This window comes from Pieris napi, chromosome 20 (genome assembly GCF_905475465.1).
Source record: "Pieris napi chromosome 20, ilPieNapi1.2, whole genome shotgun sequence".
Lineage (NCBI taxonomy): Eukaryota > Metazoa > Arthropoda > Insecta > Lepidoptera > Pieridae > Pieris > Pieris napi.
The window spans coordinates 8,874,299-8,897,653 of NC_062253.1; the positions used below are offsets into that span (position 1 = coordinate 8,874,299).

The 23,355-nt window shown below is 32.8% G+C and overlaps 1 protein-coding gene across 2 annotated transcripts; it reads left to right on the forward strand.

Annotated features, from left to right (window-relative positions):
• Positions 1-3,567: 3,567 nt before the first annotated feature.
• On the forward strand, positions 3,568-23,157 carry LOC125059818 (protein brown-like). 2 transcript variants are annotated; one of them, XM_047664451.1, is made up of 12 exons: positions 3,568-3,725; positions 5,939-6,059; positions 6,368-6,416; positions 7,075-7,255; positions 7,628-7,777; positions 8,819-9,054; positions 11,083-11,226; positions 12,159-12,264; positions 13,327-13,551; positions 17,821-17,956; positions 18,900-19,106; positions 22,976-23,157. In XM_047664451.1, exons 1-12 carry the CDS (start codon positions 3,711-3,713, stop codon positions 23,152-23,154), a joined length of 1,749 nt encoding a protein of 582 aa, XP_047520407.1. In that variant the 5' UTR covers positions 3,568-3,710; the 3' UTR covers positions 23,155-23,157. The 2 variants fall into 2 exon arrangements, with proteins under 2 accessions (XP_047520407.1, XP_047520408.1); XM_047664452.1 differs by lacking the exon at positions 13,327-13,551.
• The last annotated feature ends 198 nt before the right edge of the window (positions 23,158-23,355 follow it).

A 23,355-nucleotide genomic window follows, 5' to 3' on the forward strand; every position in this document is an offset into this window, starting at 1 on the left:
ATTTAATAATAAATATTTAACGTTAATAATATTTAGTATATTATTCAATTATTAATTAATATTAATAATAATAATTATTTTTATTTATTATTTTATTATATTATTCATTCAATTTAATAACTAGGTATGTTTCATAACCTTTTAACTAAGTAACAATAGGTCTTTGTGAAAAAGCATTGCTAAATCTCTTTGAAAAAATAATTAACTCCTTTATTTGTTTTAAAGGTACTACAAAGGTCATTATGGTCTTTATATTCTATTTCTTTTTACTTGTAGATTGTCTTATTCCCATCTCACTCGCGCACGCTCGGCGCCCGGCTGGTTTAAAAAGAATTCGTTAGTGGGCAACATCATACTGAAAATTTTGTGTAACGGTGCGCGCGCATCGTAAAATTACACTTTCATCAATTTTTCATGACGCGCCTAAAGAAGTATAACTTCAAAAATATCTGTTCTAGGATATAACAAATATGCTGTTTATGTGAATTAACATATTAGAGTCGAACTTAACGCTAAGGGTAAGATTCTGTGTCAGAATAAACTAAAATTAAAAATCAGTGGCGCTACAACCTTTTCAGGTCTGGGCCTCCGATTTCTGAATCTGTTTCATGATCATTTGTTAATCTAATAGGCAAGTAGGTGATCATCCTCCTCAGACGCACGCCGTCATCTTTTTGGATCTAAGATTCGTTCGACTTTTTGGATCTAAGATTCGTTCGAGCGAATGCTAAGTGCGCACATAGAAAGAAATCCATAGACGGGGATCGAACCTACGACATCAGGGATGAGAGTCGCACGCTGAAGCCACTAAATCGTGTCGGTATTTAAGTTATTTTAAACAACTTTCGTTGGATAGATTTCGTGGTTGTTGATGGGTCTTATTAAATTGTTTCATGGTCTGTTGGGTTTTCTTGTATGCATTTGTGAGCGAGCTATTTCACACTTGAGTGAGCATAATATAAATATGTTAATGAGCGCTTAATAATAACTTCTTAGTGATAGTTTAAGAAACACTTGTAATAATAATAATGCAATTACTAAGAAACTAAACTCAAAATCAAATAAACCTCACATAGAATTTGCGTTGAACCTTAAGCTTAACAGTTAAGGCAAGTTTAACATTCTACCCGATTGTATTTATTTATTTGTTTACAGCGTAGATGCTAAATAAAAAATAAATAAAAAAAAAGGAGCTTAGGTTATAAAAAAAATTATATGAGGGTGACTGATATGAAAACACAAGCATTCTTCTGTCTCATCTGAGGATATCAAAGAATTATTCGATGACTCTAGTCAATGGACAATGATGGACAATATTGTCTCTATTAGCAAAAGCAAGCATGTTTAAACAGCTTTGTATTACTTCCTGATGGTGTATTAAAGTTCCCGAGTAAGAGTTGGAGGTAAAACTAAGAGATAAAGTGTACGTCTGGAATTTAAATAAGTGTTAAGAGATTATGAAAAGGGTGCCGTTTTTAAATTCCTAAACGATGTCTAGAACAGTTTTAGACAGACACACAAAAAAAAATGGCGCTACAACCTCTTTAGGTCTTGACCTCAGATTTCTGAATCTGTTTCATGATCATTTTTAAATCTAATAGGCAAGTAGGTGATCAGCCTCCAGTGCCAGACACGCCGTCGACTTTTTGGGTCTAAGACGTGTCGGTTTCCTCACGATGTTTTCCTTCACCGTTCGAGCAAATGTTAAATGCGCACATAGAAAGATGGTCCATTGGTGCACAACCGGGGATTGAACCTACCACCTCAGGTATGAGAGTCGCACGCTGAAGCCACTAGACCAACACTGCTTTCTGACACAGGCAGCGTAAATTTTCCTTATGATGACAATTGGCAACTCAGCGTTTAATTAACATAATTTAAAAAACATATCGATAATAAGTTGGGGCTAAATAAATTGTCTTCAGATTTATTTTAAATACAGCAAGTACACTCTGTTAGCGATATCTTTAAATGTAGTTGAACTCATTTGACTCCAGTATTCAAATAAAAGATAAAGATAACAATGTGAATTTTATCTGATTTAAGTCGACAATTGAAGTTCACACGAAGGGTAATTAAGGGCTTATTATGTGATGCAAGAACATTAACAGTTAATTATATAACCCATTTAATTAACTGTTATTATTATTAATTCTAATGGAAATAAGCTAACCTCAAAATGCATCAGAGATTGTTGCAACTACGTGGCTTCATGTGTTCAAGTTACCTAGATTCAAATTAATTAATAATAGTTATCTCAGATCCAATTATAAGATTTGTGATGGGACCCCATATAGTTGAACCATGGCATATAAGCATTAAAAATAAATTAAGTAGCTAAAAATAACAGCAACTTCGCAAAGTACTGACTGTGGTACTAAAAAATCTCTTCATAACAGTAGAAATTATTATGTTTTCTTTTAAAAAAAGGGGGACTTTTCTTGATCAGATTTTTTTAAATCCTTCAAGAAAAGAGCGTACCAATTCATAAGCCAGCAACGTACTTGCGAGCCTCCTGGCAATATGAGTGTCCATGGGCAGCGGTATCACTTAATATCAGGTGAGTCTCCTGACCGTATGTCCTTGTTATATATATAAAAAAACAAAACACAATCATGTTAAACAAAAATATTCCCCACTCCAAGTAGCTGTCACCAGCAACATGGATGATTTATTACGATCAATAGATCGTTGATAATAATCAATTGGCCAAAAAATTACAGAACTGAGGCAATTAATAAAATTCTAATGAATCAAGTATCTTATCAAAGCGACCATTAAGAAAAATTATCAAAGACCACGACGGAGTATAAGTATCATTATCAATCTGTCATTATTTCCAAATTTAGATAAACATGATAAAGTCATGTCACAAATAAATTATAAACTATGTAGTATTAAAAATCAATTAGAATACTTATTGATCGTTAATTGGGCTAATTTCAATTTTTTTTTTCTTGGACTAGACACTATAGAACAGTGTGTAACATGTTGCATATTACCAAACACAATTAAAATAAAATTGTCTGTGGTATTAATAATTACGACACAGGAATAAAACTTGACTGACAAGGAACCTGTAGTGTTTCGACGAAGAAATCATAGTCAAATCAAAATGTAGGATGAAACAAAGTCTAAAATGTAATTTGTGCTTGGCCAGATTTTGCGTCAGCAGACAAAGCTAGTTTTTGTACAATAAATAGAAAACGTGATTATAAAAGCCCTATACCTGCGCCAGCAGTCTTTAACATATTATAATAACGATTTTGACTGTCGTAGGTTCGATCCCCGGCTGTGCACCAATGGACTTTCTTTCTATGTGCGCATTTAACATTTGCTCGAACGGTGAAGGAATACATCGTGAAGAAACCGATATGTCTCACTCAAAAAGTCGACGGCGTGCGTCAGGCACAGAAGGCTGATCACCTACTTGCGTATAAGATTTAAAAATGATCATGAAACAGATTCAAAAATCTGGGGTCCAGACCTGAAGAGGTTGTAGCGCCACTAATTTATTTATTTTATTATTTGTTCTACTATAACCAGCGAGTAATGATATTTTTATCTCCATAATAAAACTTATCTAGACTGACATGTAACAAGATGTTTACCATTAGTAAACAAATATCTGTTGATAATGCAGTCTCCTGCACAATCAGCTAAATACAACTTGTCTTAGTATATTTTGAGTGTTCATAGTTGGTGTTGTTATGGAACTTTTAAAGGTATTTTTTTATCGGAAGTACTTTATATTATGCGAATATGCAAGCCAATCAAACGTTGCTTACAAATTGCTTTTATTTCTGTTAGGAATACTTATGAGATATAAACTGTTTAATATTAGTGAAAAGTGTTACCATGTCACATTATTTAAATTTAATAATTTTAAAATTCAAATATTTTAACCCAAAATGACTACTTTTAATTTTCTTCTAATAAAATCTTCTTCTCTCTTCCTTTAATAATTTTAAAATTAAGAAACGATTTATACAATATATATAGTTACATTCGTATAACAATAATAATTAGAATAACTGAAAAATAGGCTTTATGGATCATTTTTTTCAGACTGAGCGACTCATTTGTTTAGTAATGCTTATACGAATAGTTTTTATGGTTGGACATTTAATTTAATAAATATTTTGTTCATTATAAGCATAATAATGTAGCATGCTAACGGGGAAAGTTACGCTTGTGATGTTATAGATGAAATACCTACATTGAAATATTTATACATTATTTTTATGTTTTATTTCTATTGTAGTAAATTCTCTTTAATAATGTTAATAGGCTTGTAGCAACTAAACAAATAGTTATAAAGTATCAAGTATTTTCATTGGTACGTGTCAAGAACAAATTGGATTTTAAGGCTCTTTATACTTGTTATTATTATTTTGATAACTCTTTGGGTCAGAATAAGTGATTTATTTTACTAGTAAGTTAAGATTATGATCTGTGGACCTAAAGCTTTTAGGGAAAACTGTAGTAAGTGTAAATGCTACATTATTCAAACATAAGAAGAAAGTAGCGAACTTCTTTTGAGTCCAAGATCCAAGATTTATTCTTCTTCCTAAGAGTTTAAGATATAAAAACACCGATGTTTTGCTAAAGTTTTTTTACCTATTTACATCCTCATTTGGCAGAAACGGAAATCACCATAAGCAGTTAATGCAATCAATTAAAGTAATATTTTTTATCTTGAAACCATATAAGTACTTTAGTTCAATATCATCGTTTTTACTACTGTGAAACCCAGTACTGGTTAAGAATAGTAACATACTAAAACGTGTAATCACTTTCCAACGCGGTGATAAACTTTATTGTGTTCACGCTGTGATGATAACAGACTTTACTTACAACTCTGTAGTTCGACTGAATTACGAGTATGTTTTATTAATTTGTAATTTTTTTAAATATAACTAGAAGACAGAGACAGAGAAGGTTTTTGTTATATCACATAGTAGCAAACTATTCAAGGGAAACGGTAGGAGAACACCAGCCATGGGGCCACCATGCTTTTTTGGTGGTAATGCCATTAAATTGTAGCTTATGTGAAACGTTGGTACTTTCAACACAGCGCCATCTGTTAGAAGTGTGACTATCAAATAATAAACAAATATTTTGCAATAAAATAATATTGTGGGTATAAATTGAGATTTAAGCTATCCTATCTTTTAAGTTAGATCAAACCGCACACGGTGTGCAAATTTGATTCAAATCGGTTCAGTAGTTTAGGAGTCCATAGCGGACAAACAACGTGACACGTAATTTATATATATTAAGATTTCATTTAAAATTTTCGAAAGGTGTGTAAAACTTATTATGACTACTAATTATTATGATAAAATAATCTTAAATTTAGATGTTCATAATTCTGTTCTAAGTCATTTCGTGTATAAGATACTTTATAATAAAGTTGTTAAGTAGGCCTATAAAAAGGCTAATAAAAAAGTTCAATGGAAAATAACCAGCATCATTTGATACCAATATACTATTGTTATGGTAATGGAACCTTGATTTGTTTGTTTTTAATCAAATGTTATTGCCTTCAATGAATGATTTGAAGATGTTCATTGGTTTTTTTTAAACCACTGTTATTTGATGAAAGTTCTTGGTTTGTTTTTAATTACACAAAGGTTCGGGTTTTTAAAGTTTTTTAAATACCTGCTTAAATTCATCTAAATTTTTTCTTAAATGTTTCTGGAAATGATCAAGATTTCTTCAAATCGTGTCAAATGTTAAATTCTAAAACAAACTTATTTAATCCGCCTTATCTAACGGCGTAGGCATTGCAAATTGTTGGTTACCATGGTTACAAAGTATTTTATTGTAAGAGTGGTTATAAATATGTAATTATCCGCATTTTATAATAAGCCTTTTAAACTCATTTAATCCCAGGCTAAAGCGCATTCCTAAGCGAAATTGTTTTATATTACAGCTTAAAGAAGAAGAAAATGAAATAGTCATAAGAGTCAATAATCTAACCGTCTCAACAAGAGAAGAAAAGTCTTGGTGGAGAAGGAAGGCAACTAGATCTAAGACAACTATTTTAAATAATGGTTAGTAATTTTCACATCGTATCAAAATTAACTATTTATCTAAGTATTAGCGCAACCATATCTATTATACATAATTTATATCTGAAATAATCATGAATAAATATTTGCCTGACATTGGAACGAGCCGTTTGTCTCGTAATTCAGGGAATTCGCTCATTGGGTCTCGGGACTTCGTTAGACGAAATAATGAACATAAGTTTCGACAGGCTCGAAAATATTTTGTATGGGAAAAGAACGCGTTTTTAGTATCTTAAAGAAGCTGACAGTGACTTCAAGTTATTGGCGGGAATTATAGGATGACTTTTTAGTTTCAGTATGTATGAAAACTGGAGACTTTGTCGCGGTTATAGGCCCAAGGTAAGATTAATAACATTTTCAAACTGCAACTGCAAGCTAAGTTCTATAGCAAAGCAAATTTAGAGTATATTACGAAAGCCTTGAGTTGTTAATAATTTTGTTTTTTGCTTTAGCAAAAGCTAAAATTATTTTAATAGTCCATACACATGATAGAAAAATTAATACATTTATTTGATGATAATGAGCAATTCAAATGTTGGAAAGGCTAATCCCAAATCGTTTAAACTTAGATTTAGTACTTACTTTAAGTAGTTACTTTAATTGATTTCAATTATCGTAATTATTATTGTAGTTTAGTAGTTCTCTTTATCATACATCTGATAAACCACATAGTTTAATTCTGTGAAATGTGTCACTGTATTTAATTATGTATAAGATCGGTATTTAATTGATGGGAAACGGGGTGACCTGACGGTCAAAACAAAACCTAAAAAAAAAACATAATATTTTATAATATAGAATAATAATTAATGATGATAAAACCATTTTACTATGTTTGTTATTATAACATATTTTTTATATATAATTTACATAAAAATTTCAAGTATTTTGAACATTCTCCTAAGATAAGCTCGTTTCACATATACACTCATTAGTATAAATGTATTTGCTAATTAACAAATTGAGCATAATTTTTTAATGAATATGGTGATTTCAGTGGCGCAGGAAAGACCACATTCCTTACATCTCTGGCTGGCAAATGTAACTTGGTCTCTTCAGGCTCAATAGCAGTAAACAATACGGAGATCTTGAATATTCGGTCAGGCTTGATCGAGTTGGTCCCTCAATTCGATGTTTTCATGGATCATCTGACAGTTTCGGAACATTTGATTTTTATGGTGAGGTTTTACAAAGCGTTATTTATATACACTTCTTTACCTAATACAAAAACATACTATATAATATAAAATAAACATATATTTATCTGAAAAGGTGGGAGCTTGTAGTTTATTGTTTATGAGAATGCCAAATCATAAAATGACTGCTTCACGACTGATTTGAGAGCGACCGCCGATGCGAAAACCGCTGTGTGAGTTCGAAAAGTGAGTTACAGAATCGCAAGGCAGATCGGTCCTTAAGGTAGCTTCGTGATTGGTGAAACACATGCCTTCGACCCAATAAGTCGTGTGGCAGGCACAGAAGGCTGATTACCTACTTGCCTATTAAGAAGTGGTCACGAGAAGTGAGTTATAATTTGACTTATGTTTCAGACAGAAATGAAACTCGGGAGCGTGAAAAAAGAAGAAAACAGAAATCATTTAACATCCCTAATACTTGAACTGAAATTAAAACCACTAGAAAATAATACTATTCGTAGTCTATCAGGTGGTGAAAAGAGGTTACTGTCGCTAGCAACATCCGTAAGTTTTGTTTTCTATTTATTTATTTAAGTTTACCACATTATACATTTTACTAAATCTACGGTATATGTTACTTTTATCTAAAATGCATGACAATTTAAACGTAAATGTTACAAAAAAAATATATATATACAAGATAAAAAAAAAATACCAGAAATTAGGTTCTAGATATGCACTAAAAATGCTTTAACCATCAGCCCACTACCGAATATATCCAGCTCCGGATTAGTACTGTTTAATCCGTTAAAATCGAGAAGACTTCGATAGAGAGGTGTCTGAACACCTATGTTGGTTTTTGCAGAAGGAATTTGGAAAATCTCACTGATTTTAGACTGATAATGAAATTTATTCAACTAGAGTTGGGTCTAATAAATCATATTCCACACCTCATCAAAATTCAATAGGTAACTCCGTAGCGTATACATGATTTATTTATTCGAAGTTAGAACTGCACTATTGCTTAACATTTTTCAATTCTGATTTCAATATAGGCAAATTACATTAATTACTAATGCAGTCTCTTCCCGGAATTACTGGTTCAGCCAAAATTTTTTTTTAAGTCAATTCACACCAATTGACCGATTTAAACACCCAAGACCTAAGCACAACACCAAATGCTCATTACTCGATGTTCGTCTCAGCCGGGGATAGAACCCGGGACCCATGGATTCGCAGTCAGGGGTACTAACCACTAGACCAATGAGTCGGATACCAATGCCAAAGCCATTGGGCATTCCCCGAAAGCTTGACTAAAGTATTTTCAGTCAAATCTAGAACTTTCTAACTTTTCAGTCAGTCATCGAAAGCAAAAGTTTGTTAGGGATTCGCCAAGTCGCTTCGCTTCGCCTCGAAAAGAATATCGGTCTCGGTCAAACGTCAATACAAGGTTATACATAACAAGGAATGAACGTCGCAACATTACATCCTCTATAAAGCTAAAACTGAGAGATTTCAACTGATCTATTGAATTGGCCCCACTGTTTTTATGAGGAAAACATTCTAATTTATACAATCATTCACATGGATGTAAATTTGTTACAGTTGATATTAAGCCCGATAATTCTAATCTGTGATGAACCAACCACTGGTCTGGACAGCTACAACGCGTCCCTCGTAATCGGTGTCTTAAAAAAGCTTTCCCAAGGCAAAATAGTTATTTGTTCAGTCCACCAACCGTCTTCAGACCTCTTCAACGAGTTCAACTCAGTATGTTTGATGTCTGAAGGAAATGTCGTCTTTTGTGGAAGTCAGAGTGAATGCAAAAAACAATTTGAGAGGTAAGAAATCTTAATCAATCATTTCATATGAAAGAGGTATGTACTAGAAAATAGACCCCAAGTTTGCCTATTTATGACAGTAGACTTCCGTGCATCGATTAAAAAAAATGTATATTACTAACCCGGAAAGCTATGTGATACTTTTTTTAAATAAAGTAAATTCTGTTAAAAATAATTAGATAAATTTCGGGGCTACCCTTACCACTTAAGTTTATGAAAAAAGTTTACGACCATAGACACTAAAAATACATAAAAGTCGGTCAAGACGTTTTGGAGGAGTTTTGTTACGTTGTGACAAAATATTATTTATATAATCTCATTCGGTAATATTCTAATTATGTAATGAAATACAGACCTTTATTGGCATATTTTATTTACATACTTCTTTAAGAAAATTAAAAAATTAAATGAAAGCATTATTCTCCTAACAAAACAATGCTTTAAAATAATATTTTAATTATTAAAGTACAATGTGTTTAATTATTAAAGTACAAAGGAGGTTTCAATTCAATTTAAGTGCACATAATCTGTGGTGAGCGATCTCCGCGCGCAACCAGCGCGTTGCGTTCCGAGCCAATAGACCATTAACAGACTACGTACGAATTTGAGTAATATTTTGCGGTATAAAACTTTAATAGTAAAAATGTCAAGCAACACCGACGATACCGATGAAAATTGACATTCTAGAAACAGCTACAAAACTGACGAATAGTGTTTTGTTAGAAAAATCAACTTATGACTTGGAAACCTATAGACATGAGAATAAATAAAGTAGTGTATGCAACTGCATATAATTAGGTATTAAAACTAAGCTTGTTTCAAAAACTACACTCATGATTTATATTTTTATATATAATACCCTCTTTTCTCATTATATGACAGTTGCATAAACTACTATTATAGATTCTAGGCTATCTATAAATAATACCTGTTTATAAATCGATGATCTACAATTAAACACCGATGTCTACTTCTGGTTTTAATTTATCATTTGAACCTTGGTATTACTTAATTTTACATTCTACCGGTTTTACTTCTTCTTAATTAATCGTCAATTTGACAGATAAAGACAAATTGTTTAAATTATCATATTTATTAAGTATACGAATTTTGACACGCGACCGGATACTAGGTGGGTTCCTAAAAGGTCCTTAATGGTTTCTACATGATTTTTTGATAATATCGTATAATAAGAACCATCTGTTAGTAGTACAATGGAATTTTAATTAGTTTTGTATTTTATATAGAACAAATTTATTCTAACTAATTAAGTCATTTTTATGTCCAACTACTCAATAACGAGTGTATGTTTTATTCATTATATGTGTCAAGTAGGTTTTGTGCTTAATACAAACTTAAACAAAACAGTTTTGTTTCGCCGGAAATAAAACCAAAAAATATTTGTATTAAAATCTCTTTAAGTATCGGTTAAGTTATCTATAATATGCCTATTTCCATAGATAAAGCAGTGATTAAGATAGCTAAGTCACTAACGGACATAGCTTGTCCGTTAAGTGGGTGCTGGAATGGAGAAATAATTTAATTTAAATATTATCATTGAACATATGTCCCCATATTCATAAGGCATAACATATATATATAAATACGGATTTTGACGTGATAACGTCTTTAAAATCGTTTTAGTCGGGTGACATGTTCAGAAACTTGTGTCACACCAAAACCTCACGAGCGCGATCGCAGGTATAACGAGAGAGAGACGGACCGATCTCCCGTCTCATCTCGAGCGCTGCCAGTCATTCCGTGAATGTATGAAGAAAAATGTATATCATAGTCGAATAAGTAAACTTGTCATTTTACACCCGAAATTTATCATCAAAAGTGTGAATAAAACGATAGATATAATTTAAAATTTGAAAAAATTGTTATCTTCATTAATTCCTTACTTCCCAAAAACTTATATCACCAATAAGACGTTATCACGTAAACATCTCGATCGTAAACCTACTTTACAAACAACCAATATTTTTTTTAAATAATAATTTAACTAATTACAAAATGTGCTTTCAGGTTAAAACTTTACTGCCCAGTTAATTTTAACCCGGCAGAGTTTTACATACGCGCTATATCAAATGGTTCTGTTGAGTTCTTGGAAAATAACCAAGAACCTTGTTTTAGAACCGGTTCATCGCTGACATTGCCACAGATTAAAACGTAAGTAACTTTTATAGACATAGATTAAATAACTATTTTTTTCATTCAACGGCACAAAACGAGCAGTGTTATTAAAGTTTCAGCGTGCGAGTCTGTGGTCGAAGGTTCGAACCCGGCTGTGCACCAATGGACGTTCTGTCTATTTGCGTGTCACTCGCTCGTAAATAAGGAATCATTGTTTTCCTAACAATATCTCTATATATCTAGCTATCTCCTATATCCAAAAAATCAACGGCGTATGTCACGTACAGATGGCTGACTTACTTATCGATTATAATAAATTAATAATCACGAAACAGAAATCTTGAGTCCAGCCCTGCGATTCTGTAACTCACTTCACGAACTCACACAGCGGTTTTCGCATCGGCGGTCTCTCTCAAATCAGTCGTGAAACAGTCATTTTATGATTTGGCATTCTGAATAGGTGGGAGCTTGTACTTTATTGTTTATCAGAATGCCAAATCATAAAATGACTGCTTCACGACTGATTTGAGAGAGACCGCCGATGCGAAAACCGCTGTGTGAGTTCGTGAAGTGAGTTACAGAATCGCAGGGCAGACCAAAAAGGTTGTAGTACCACTATTTTTGGCACAAAACGTTAATAATGTCTTGGATAAGCAAGGTAATCAGCCTTAGATTTAGAAATTAGGCCACTCTGCCAGGATTACATCATAGCATTTGTATCTAAGACATTCTGATATCATAGCATAAGCATGTTCGTAATCCTGACATGGATTTGAATTAAAATAAATGCTAAAAATTTCTCATAAGTCTTCCAGCATCAAGTTTGATAATACTGATTGCGTAAATAAACCCCAAACCACATTCAGGAGATTATGTATTGTACAGATCTTATTGAATAATATCCAAATTTCATTGCCATCTAAAAACATTTGTATCGTCATTTAAAATCAAAAACCGTTTTGTTCTAGATGTCAAAGAAATTGGTTTAAACAGATACAACTGTTGATTTGGAGATCTTCTCTATCAATAAACAGAGACTTTAAGGATTATTTATTACAGTTATTTGTATGTACAGTAAGTGTGTTAATTCTTTATAAATTACTAGCTGACCGGGCAAACGTCGTTTTGCCATGTATATCATTTATAATAAAAAAATATGGGTTGATCGTAGAGGGCTGAAAGTTAGGGGTTGTATGTATTATTTAATGCTGTATCATAGAAAAATAAAAACAGAAAAAAAATATCTAAAAATAAAAAAAATATTTAGGGGTGGACCACCCTTAACATTTAGGGGGATGAAAAATAGATGTTGTCCGATTCTCAGACATACCCAATATGCACACAAAATTTCATGAGAATCGGTCGAACCGTTTCGGAGGAGTTTAAACACAAACACCGCGACACAAGAATTTTATATTTAAGTTATAGTACAATATTTGGAAAACTTTAATGTTAAAGCTGTGTCTGTAATCGGGAAGGAAACATGTTTATTCATTCATAACATTTGTTGAGAGGAAAACAGATTTAGAACGGATATATAAGAAACCATTATGGCAATTTTATGTTCGTGAGTGTTACAGAATGGGCGACTTCAAATAAAAGTAAAACATTTATTTTAGTTGGACCTTGGAACAAGACTGGTCATATTATGTAAACTGTGTGTTGTTTTGGAGCCCCGGAATGTAATTTTGCTATTTTAAGAAATACATAAATATTAGTTTAAAACCTTTAAGCTAATTTAGAGTTATGGTCAAAGTTTTTTTGCTCACAGGGCTATCCAAGTAATCCTAGTAAGTTATACTAGGATTATTAGTGTGCAAATACAATCCTAGAGCGACAGCATCACCCACCATTACATTAAAGTATAAAACTACTAACTGACCCTGCAAACGTTGTTTTGCCATTTATATTTCTAGGAAACATTTTTTTAGTTCAATAAAAATAACTATCAACTATAATGAAAAATAGGGGTCGATCGTAGAGGGGTGACAATTAAGACTTGTATGTATTTTTGTATGCTGTATAATATAGTAAATCGGCCCTTAGATACATTACAAACAACAATGATGAAATTACTTTGTAAACTCGCTTACAAGACTTTGTGTTACAATATTACTATTTCCTATATATTTCCAGCTGATATCCTCTATGATAATTGGAACCTGTTACGTCGGCATATCTGGAAGGACACAGCGAGGTGTTCAAGACCTGAAGGGCTTTCTATGGCTCATGTGCTCGGAAGTGTCGTTTAGTCTGTCCTATGTAGCGTTGTACGCATTTGAAGGTGACCTTACACTATTTAGGCGGGAAGTGGGCGTGTATAGAACTTCCGCTTTCTATGTATGCAGGTTTTTGTGTTTGGTAAGTAATATGTAGAAAGATAGATTAGGTATTATAAAAATAGCGTTTAGTATTAAGATAAGTCGCTTCTAGAGTTCTGCCCTGAGATTCTGTGACTCACTTTTCGAACTCACACAGCGGTTTTGGCATCGGCGGTCGCTCTCAAATCAGTCGTGAAGCAGTCATTTTATGCTTTGGCATTCTGAAAAGGTGGGAGCTTGTAGTTTATTGTTAAGCAGAATGCCAAATCATAAAATGACTGCTTCACGACTGATTTGAGAGCGACCGCCGATGCAAAAACCGCTGTGTGAGTTCGAAAAGTAAGTTACAGAATCGCAGGGCTGGAGTTCGATTTCCGGCAAAACAATCGTTGTGTCGCGGTTGATTGTTAACATTAAAACATCTATAATTTTAATCTTAAAAAGGTGATAAATGACACTGTGTTTTAATTACTAGACTTAGCTAATTGATACACTAATATCTAATTATCCTAATTGCTAGGAACCCTCTTCGGTAAAGGCCTCCTCCAAGGGTTGCCATCTTTCTCTGTCCCGAGCTATTTGAGGACCCGCGATTTTTTTGACGTCATCATCCGATCGATGGTAGGGTCTGCTTCTGTAGTTGTAGTATGTTGTAGTAGTAGTATGTAATTACTGATTTCGTCCACCTGTGATATGTGAGGCGCGCTACATGACCCACCCACTTCCACTTCAGTTTTTTTGCGTGGTCATCATGAATTGCTTTCTTCTCTGATCTTATTTTTATGTCTAATCTTGTGTACCTTTTTAATTGATATACATATATAACGTCTAAAATTTTTGACTAGTTTTAATCTTAATATAAAGTAGAAATCATATTCATTTTCACAAAACATCATTTTCATTTAAACCTTCAATAGCTGACGCCCTTCGTATATGAATAAAACATACATTAGGCCGACCCAATTTATCTATCAACTAGTGAAGTTGATAAGGGACATTAGAGTGTCCATGCGAGAGAAAGATTAAAAATACTGATAAAGTAATGGAAAGAGGTTGTATACAATTAGACGTATATGACAGTTTCAAACGAAGACTAATCTGAGTGTATAAAATCAGAAAAAGATTGGTTCCGATCACAATTTTTTTGGGTATTTTTAACTAATGTAAAATATCTTTAGTTTTAGAAAATCATAGACATCTGGTAACCGTTATTTAGACCTGTCAAAATTTTTCGATTATCATAATCATGACGTGTAATTAAAAAAATCCGGTTGAGAATTCGTACTTTCATAATTTTATTTTATAAATGACTAATTTAAATAATGAATCAAATATATAAGTACTTAAAAAGTCGCTTACGGAAGCTAATACAAATTAAACTACGCTAATTACCGATTAAAATTATCTTAAATGACTATTACTTTCTGTAATGATGGCTAACAAATCTATTTAATTTGTATAAAAAATACATTTTAATATAAAGACGTTAATACTTGTGAATGAAAAGTAGATGAAACAATCTTAAGATGGTGTAATGGTAGGAAGTGGTAGATAAAAATTCGTTGATTTATATTATGTAAAGTAATAAAAATTGTAACCGTCAAAAATATTTTCGGCCGCCATTTTTTTCATTCTGCAGTGAATAGAGTTTATCTTATAATTCAATCCAGCCATAGTGTATATGACCATACATGATGACATGTAGATATATGACCTTACCAACTTACATGTATTCATCAAAGGCCGACACACTTGTGACCCTCCTCACACGAGTTTCCAGCCCATTTGTCTGTTTTGTAATTCTCTATAATCTAGTCATCAAAGTATTGCAATTATACTGATTTAGTTTTAATAAATAAGACATGCCAATTGCCATCAAAAACATAACTCGTACAAAACCAAAATTCAGTTCTACCGTAAAAAGTATGTGAGATCGAAGTCGGTTAATTTAACAATTAAGGGACCTTCTGTCTTAAGAAGTTTCAAATAATAATAGAATACAATTAGTGTTTAGGGTATAAATCAAGGAAAGACCAAAATAATATCAATATTAAAATCCTTTTATGTTTTAAATAAATAGATGGACTTGGCAATCAAGGAAATACAACGTATCACACAAATACTGCACATTATATGAAATTAGATTGTTTAGTAGCGATTGCCAAGTCAATGTATTTATTTAAAATATAAGATTTTTAATATTGATATGGTCGCTGTGAATAGGTTAGGAGGTGTTGTTAGGTCAGCTAATGACGTAATAACTTAAGACAGTAGTTAGTAGGAACTGAACAAATTAACTGACATAGATCTCACAATTTTTTACGATAAAAGAACTGCTTTGCGAGACTTGATTTTTACAAGTTATATTTTTGATGGTATATCAATATTACAAATCTGTAATGTTTTAAATAAATACATTGACTTGGTCATCGCTTAAAAACACAATCTATCTCACAAGTAAAGCCCCATCCACACGCTTGACAAACAATGGCAAACAGCCAACAGCAAACAGCAAACACGGACGTGTGGATGGGTGTTTGTCGTTGTTTGCCTGTTTGTGTTTGTGTTGGGCAGTGTTCGGCATCGGTGTCGGTTTTAGTTGCCAGATCAAAGGATGTTTGGCAAACAGTTTGCTACGTATCCACACGTTTGGCAGCGATCAGTATGCGCGCGAGCTTGCGGGAGGCGGACGTATTTACTTGCTACACTTTTTCAATTAAAGCCCAAATAATAAAGTCTAAAGCAGTACCTTGTACGATTTCTATGTATTTTAATCATCCACCATCGTCTTTGCTTTCTTCTTTTTTTCCTTTTTTCTTTCTCTTGCTTTAATTTATAATAAAAGTATGTCAACCCGAAAGTAATAGCTGCCACAAGCTCGTCGTCCGCCATGTTTGCCGATTCGGAATGTTATGAACGTTCGCCAAGCATGTGGATGGCTGTTTGTGTTGGGTGATTGTGGTTGGTGTTTGGGACTTCGTTTGCTGTTTGCGGTGTTTGTGACAAACAGCCAGCGTGTGGATGCCCCATAATACTACATTAAATTAGATTGTTTAGTGCGATTGTCTTTCAAAAATTAAAGCGAATGGGGCATCCACACGCTGGCTGTTTGTCACAAACACCGCAAACAGCAAACGAAGTCCCAAACACCAACCACAATCACCCAACACAAACAGCCATCCACATGCTTGGCGAACTCGTTTGCTGTTTGCGGTGTTTGTGACAAACAGCCAGCGTGTGGATGCCCCATTAAATGTTTGTGTTTTGTTCAATTCGGAGGGGGCACTGCCGTCTCAGACATATTCTTAAGCTAACTTATAGATCTTTCACTTAGCAATACATCAAATATATATTAAGTTAGATACAATATTAACTAAACACTATCAACAAACTCAAGTTTTTCTCATTTCTCCAAGATCGAACGCAGAACCACAATTAATAGAACACTCAAATTATTTATAATATGACCAATAAATAACAATATTATAAAATGTTCATATGCAATCTTTCCTTAGTTATTTAAAGAAATTGTGCGCTCTCTGGTGCATTTATTAATATGACGGACATTATTATCTTTATACTCGTAGACAGGTGATTGGCATTTCTAGACATGTTTCATTAAAGTTATGCCAAGATTCAGTCAGGTAAAGGTGCTTGCTTATCTCCGTAGATCTGTAATATTGTTTAGATTATGTGATTTTCGAAACTATAAATAAATAATTAACAATGTTACATTTTGTTAGCACATAGTTCTAAATTAATAAATGTACTTAATTTTGGCCTAATAACTTTTGTATCTAATTGTAAATAAATATGTATTAAACACATTCGTTCAGACTGTTAGTGTAAAATGTAAATGAACAAGATCTTTGGTATTACCAAAAACATCTTAACGGGTTAGATCCAGAATCAAAACTTCAATGTATTACGAGTTATAGTTCGCGTATAAGTCTCGTTTCTTAATCTCGTCCTACGTCTAAGCTTTCTCTTTACGATAACCAACAGGTTATCGCCAACCAAAAAAAAAAGTTAAAAAAAATTAATTTATTCATATAGGTAACACAATGTACACTTATGAACGTCAAAAAAGAAATACACATTAAATGCTTCTAATTTTACACTTACTGCCAGTTCTCAAATGAAGGATGTAGAACGGAAGAGAAGGCAATAAAAGCAACAGCTTGGGCCTAAAAAATGTCTAACATCTAAATATATTTTACTAATAATTAAATTTTCTAATAATATTATAGATTTATTTTTAACAAACTTCCTATTTATAGTATAACAGTGTGACGTGATTTTGTTTCAGTTGCCTAAGTGCCTAATATGGCCCATTGCGTATGTGTTGATAGTGACTTTGGCGGTTGAGTTACCGAACTATATTTTAACTGCCTTCAAGTTCTCTATTGCCCTCATCATCACAGCCATTGCGTCATCTGCCTATGGTTAGTTCTATTTTACATGTTTTTTGTCTGATGTAAAAAAAAAGTGTCAACCCTTGGTCATGGCAATAAGTATAACTCTCGTATACGAGTATGAAATATGGTGAATAGAGAATGAGACTTCAACTTCGACTTATAACCCTTATAATAATAAAAAGGTTACGAGCCAGAGACTCTCTCTTTTCTTTCTCTCAAATTGTATGTTTGGTGTAATGTTAAGAGTTAGTTTAATAGAGCAGTGTTGGCCTAGTGGCTTCAGCGTGCGACTCTCATCCCTGAGGTCATAGGTTCTATCTCGGCTTTGCACCAATGGACTTTCTTTCGCGCATGTGCGCATTTAACATTTGTTTGAACAGTGAAGGAAAACATAGTGAGGAAACCCGCTTGCCTTAAACACAAAAAGTCGACGGCGAGCGTCAGGCACAGAAGGCTGATCACCTACTTGCCTATTAGATTTACAAATGATCATGAAACAGATACAGAAATCTGAGGCCCAGACCTAAAAGAAAGGTTGTAGCACTGATCAATTTTTTTTTTTTTAGTTTAGTGGTATTTCTCTCTTTTTAATCGGAAGCTCATTTCTGAGCGTCATGATCAGCAAGAAAGCGTCTGGAGCGGACTATCTGTTTCCACCGGTTTCTGCCCAGCGTCTCTCTTTTGACAGTGTATAGTATTGAGGATGACGAGTCTTTCACTTGGTCGGTCCATCTGGTTGGTGAACGGCCACGTGATCTTTTGCCTTCTGTTTTAACCACGATCAGTTTCTCCAAGTTCTCATCGCCGCTGCGCATTGTAATAGTAATTAGCGGTTAGTAAATATAAATAAGATGTTTCATCATACTCTTATTACCATGATTAATGCATGTTATGTAATAAATTCTTGTAAAACTGTTGCTAAAGAATATTTGAGTAGAAATATTTTTAGTCAAACAAGATATTTTTGTAGGGCTCGGTATGGGTGCCCTCTTCACATCAACCGGTGTAATGGGTGACGTTATGCCATGCGCTGATCTTCCACTCTTCATCATGTCGGGAGCCTTCATCCGTCTGTCGTCCCTCCCAATATGGCTTCTACCATTGAAGTACATATCCCACTTTTACTATGGCATGGATGCTGTCAGCAATATTTATTGGAGACAGATTGACGCGATCGGTAAGTTACTGCCCTTGATTTTAAGAACCACCAAAGTTCAAATGGATCCGCGCATGCTCGATTTAACCACTAAGAAATATTCGACTAAGGGTCTGTTTCACATTGTATGGATAAAGTACCAAATAGCTATGCAACACATAAATTATTTGGAAGATAAATTGTGCTATTTGACATTCATCGGACTCATAACTTATGATGGACTTATGACAGTCGTGAAACGCAACAATAGTGTTTATCCTACCAATAAGGAATAAATAGCTAATTTGGAACTTATGTAGAACTTATCCGTACATTGTGAAACAGACCCTAAAAGTATTTCATAAGAGTGCTTCTGAATACAACGCCATATAGAAACAATTTGGACTATCGTCGTATATATTGAAAAACGAATTCTTTAGAGACTTAATATAAATAAACAAACAAGAATCTCATCAAGGCTATTCATAATTAATTGTATATATTTATGTTATCACACAAAAGATCATACATAATTAATAATAAACGCATCTTCTAAGCATAATATATTTGTTTATGTTAATAGATTTCCACACCTCGATAACTCTGATTTTTTATACGTCTTTGTACGAAACGTTTTTTAATCATTTCATTTAGGAATTTAGATTTGCCGAACATTTCGAATGAAGTTTTTGTAAGAGTACGTGAAATTGCAGTCAAATTCATAACTTAGTAGTAAAGTAAAGGATTTTTATGTAGAAAACTTGAGAGTATTTGAGACTAATGCGTATAAGACGCTTTTATATGAAGTAGTACGTACGCGTATAGTATGCTATTATGACTAGTATGGAAACGTATCTTAGTGCTGCTAAGAACGTACCTTTTATAGAAACCATTAATCAGAGTAGTACTGTAGTTAGAGTTCAGTAGTTATAATGACTTTGTCAAAGCATGAACTTTCTTCTTACTTTTACGCGAAATCAAAGGAGTAATACTTTGAACTTAAATAATATCTTCAAAGACCTATAAGATTCATAGTTTCTTCAAGTATTCGTTAATATCAATACTTTATTTTGAAGCTCGAAAGTATCTACTTTCAATACAATTTGAATAGCAGTTATTACCAGTAGTTTTTCAGCAGTGTATCGATTACGATTGCAATTCAATTTTTGTTTGTGCTTCATATAAAACCTCAATAGGCGCAATAAAATTAAATCTTTAGCTAAGAAGCGATATTCTCACGATCATAACTTGTTAAGTTTTTACAGGCAATTGTTTTATTTTATTATTTATTATATCCAATTTACTTTAGTACATTTATTTGTGTAAGAATAATTAGGGTTAATAATTAGGCTTACGTCAATTAGTAAAAAGCTGGAATCGTACAAAAGATTTCCTGTTTTTTGCGTTAAGATAATTATAATTTGAATAAAAATTATGTACAAGATTAAATTGTGCTGTTTCTAATTATTTAAGACTAACCGGATGTAGCATTGTCTAATATAATAGTCGAGTTTATTGACTTTTCAAAGGTATCAAGTTAATCCGTAATTGGTGAGAAAGTTATTCGCATTTAAATAAAAAGCTAAGGACGTAAGCACCATATAGGTGACACGAAAAGCCTGCCATAAATATCCATGGAGCTACAACCTCATAGGTCTAGGCCTCAGATTTAGGCAAGTAGGTGGTCACCCTTCTGTGCCTGACACACGCTGTCGCTTTTTAAGTCTAAGGCATGTCAGTTCCTCACGATGTTTTCCTTCACCGTTGAAGCGAATGAACATCAGTAACAGAAAGTCGCCACTAGATCAACACTGGTACGTTTCAGATATCTTACGAGTTTCCAAGTACTGAAAGCTACTTATCAAAAAATAATTAAACAACCATTAAAAAAGACTGGATGAATGTCATCAGATATTTAAAATCATCATTCAATCTTGAATTATCATCATCATTCATCACATGCCTGACAAGAAAGTCCCGAATGTATGCAATAAGTAAGATATAAAACGGGCCATGTTATATCTTACTTATTGCATACATTTATTATATTATACTACACTATTTTTTTTTTGAGGAAATAGAAAATTATTCTCTTAATACAAAAACAGTGTATTCAAGTTACATGTAATCAACTGTTGCACAATGTTTATATCATGTTGTAGTGTTAATAATGTATGTTGTCAAATGAGAGATACTTGTATAATATGATAGGAAAATAGAAATAGGTTTATATAGGTGAAAAATAAACGTGTCTGCATTTGTTTAGACTTTAGAACTTAATTGGCTGATTTTTGACTTTTTATAACAATACTAATAAACAACTAGCGCTACAACTAACTCGGTATATATATGGTTCTTGGCTCTAGAATGGACTAATGTTTTTTATAGACAATTTGGTGCTCAGTTTGCCCATTACACTGACATTAGGTTTGGAAGCTGCAAATTTAAACCAATACGCCAACACTACTGATTTCGTGTAGTATAATATAGAAAACAAGATAATCTTATTTTATTAGTATTTTTTATTAAGGTTAAATAATAATTATGATTCAAGGCACGTGTTAAGTTGACGAAAAATTTGGGTCACAAATAACTACGTAAACAAATTAATATATAAATTATGTTCTGTAATAAAATTGTTTAAATAACACGATGTAACATATTTTGTTATAAAATTTTTCGTGTATTTTTCGTATATTAAATAATTAATGACTATTTTTTCACTTACACATCACATTATACAGAACTGGTCACGTTTGGCCAGAATCCCACCTGATGTTAAATGAGATGTGGCCTATTGGAGGGCAAGCCTGTCCAGGAGATGCCTATTTAATTGTGAAAATAAACATTTTCGTGTTGTTCCCACGAGAATGTAAGTGCGTGCTCCTATTTCACCATGCCTCCTGCTGATAGAGGACAAGCATTGTTCATAATATTATTATTTATTATTAATTAACTATTAATTACTTAAGATGTCATGTGGAACATGGTGTAATGGTTGCAGCTCCTTACAAACATTGTGCAAAACAAAAAAATTGGTTTAGTGGAGTTTATTGCTATATTGAACTGGTAGTAAATGTAAAATTAAAAGCATTTCATATATATTTATTTTTTTGACGTTCATAAGTGTATATTTTGTTACCTATATGAATAAATGATTTTTGAATTTGAATTGCTGCTTAGATGAACCCATATTTTACTGTCTAGGGAAGACAGAGGTAGTGGAAACTTTGCTGTTTTTAAAAGAAACGATAAACCAAATCGTGCAGTGCGGCATGTCAACAACGAAGAGGTGAAACTCCAGCGTGCTGTTACTTGCTCCATTGTTACGTTAGCCTTCCTACTGCAAAAAAAATGTGTTTGATTGCATGCAAAAAATATTTATGAAAAAAAGTGCGTGCGTACAAAATACACATGTCAGAAATGAAACTTCGTTGGCAAGCTAATTTTTAAGTCTTGTTCATATTTATACAAATCTAAAACTTTAGATTTCCGAAACTTAGAGGGAGGGAAAAAGGAAGATATGTTAGGAATTTAATTGTCATTAAAATATTAAAAGTGTTGAAAATTAATACACGTTGCATTTTAATCTATATTTCGTCATTTGAGATTTCAATAAATTACTTTGCATAAAATACTAATATTAATACTAATATTTCATAAATTCTTTACGAAATTTTAATTTTAAAAATAGAATTTCTATAAGGTGATTCGCCCTTCTCACTCTCTCAATCGGTCTCAATCGCTCTCTCCCTTTTCTTCGACAAAAATGATGCCCATCTTCGTGACGCTAATATATATTGCGTTTCATCCGTAAAAAATTTACCGTCATGCGTCTTAAGTAGTTTCACTTTAAAAATGTCTTATTGCAACTAAGAAACTTGATTTATGAATCGTATTTTTATTTACAGATTGTCCCACCAACTCCACATCGATTTGCTACAAAGACGGTATTGCAGTACTAACAGAAAGTGGCTATTCAAATAATATAAGTGAGAACTATTTAGGCTTTGCATTCGTTATTGTATTATGGAACCTTTTGGGTTACTACGGACTGAAAAGGGAGGAAAATAAAGGGTATATTTATTAAAAAGTATTTTATTTATAAAAGTATCGAAAATTGCGTAAATTGATGTAAGACGGGTATAAATGTTTTGTACAATTGTTATTCTTAAGACCCGACAGTCGTACTTAGCTAAATGTATGAAAATGAATACTTCTGGAGACGCCATTACCTAAACAAACGCGCAATATTCATTACTTCTGATTTACGTGATACAAGAATCGATGT

Excerpts from the sequence above, each read along its gene's own strand:
- LOC125059818 (XM_047664451.1), top strand. Across the intron at positions 6,060-6,367 it reads GACAACTATTTTAAATAATG|TTTCAGTATGTATGAAAACT; the intron begins GTTAGTAATTTT and ends ATGACTTTTTAG. Across the intron at positions 19,107-22,975 it reads GAGACAGATTGACGCGATCG|ATTGTCCCACCAACTCCACA; the intron begins GTAAGTTACTGC and ends TTTTATTTACAG.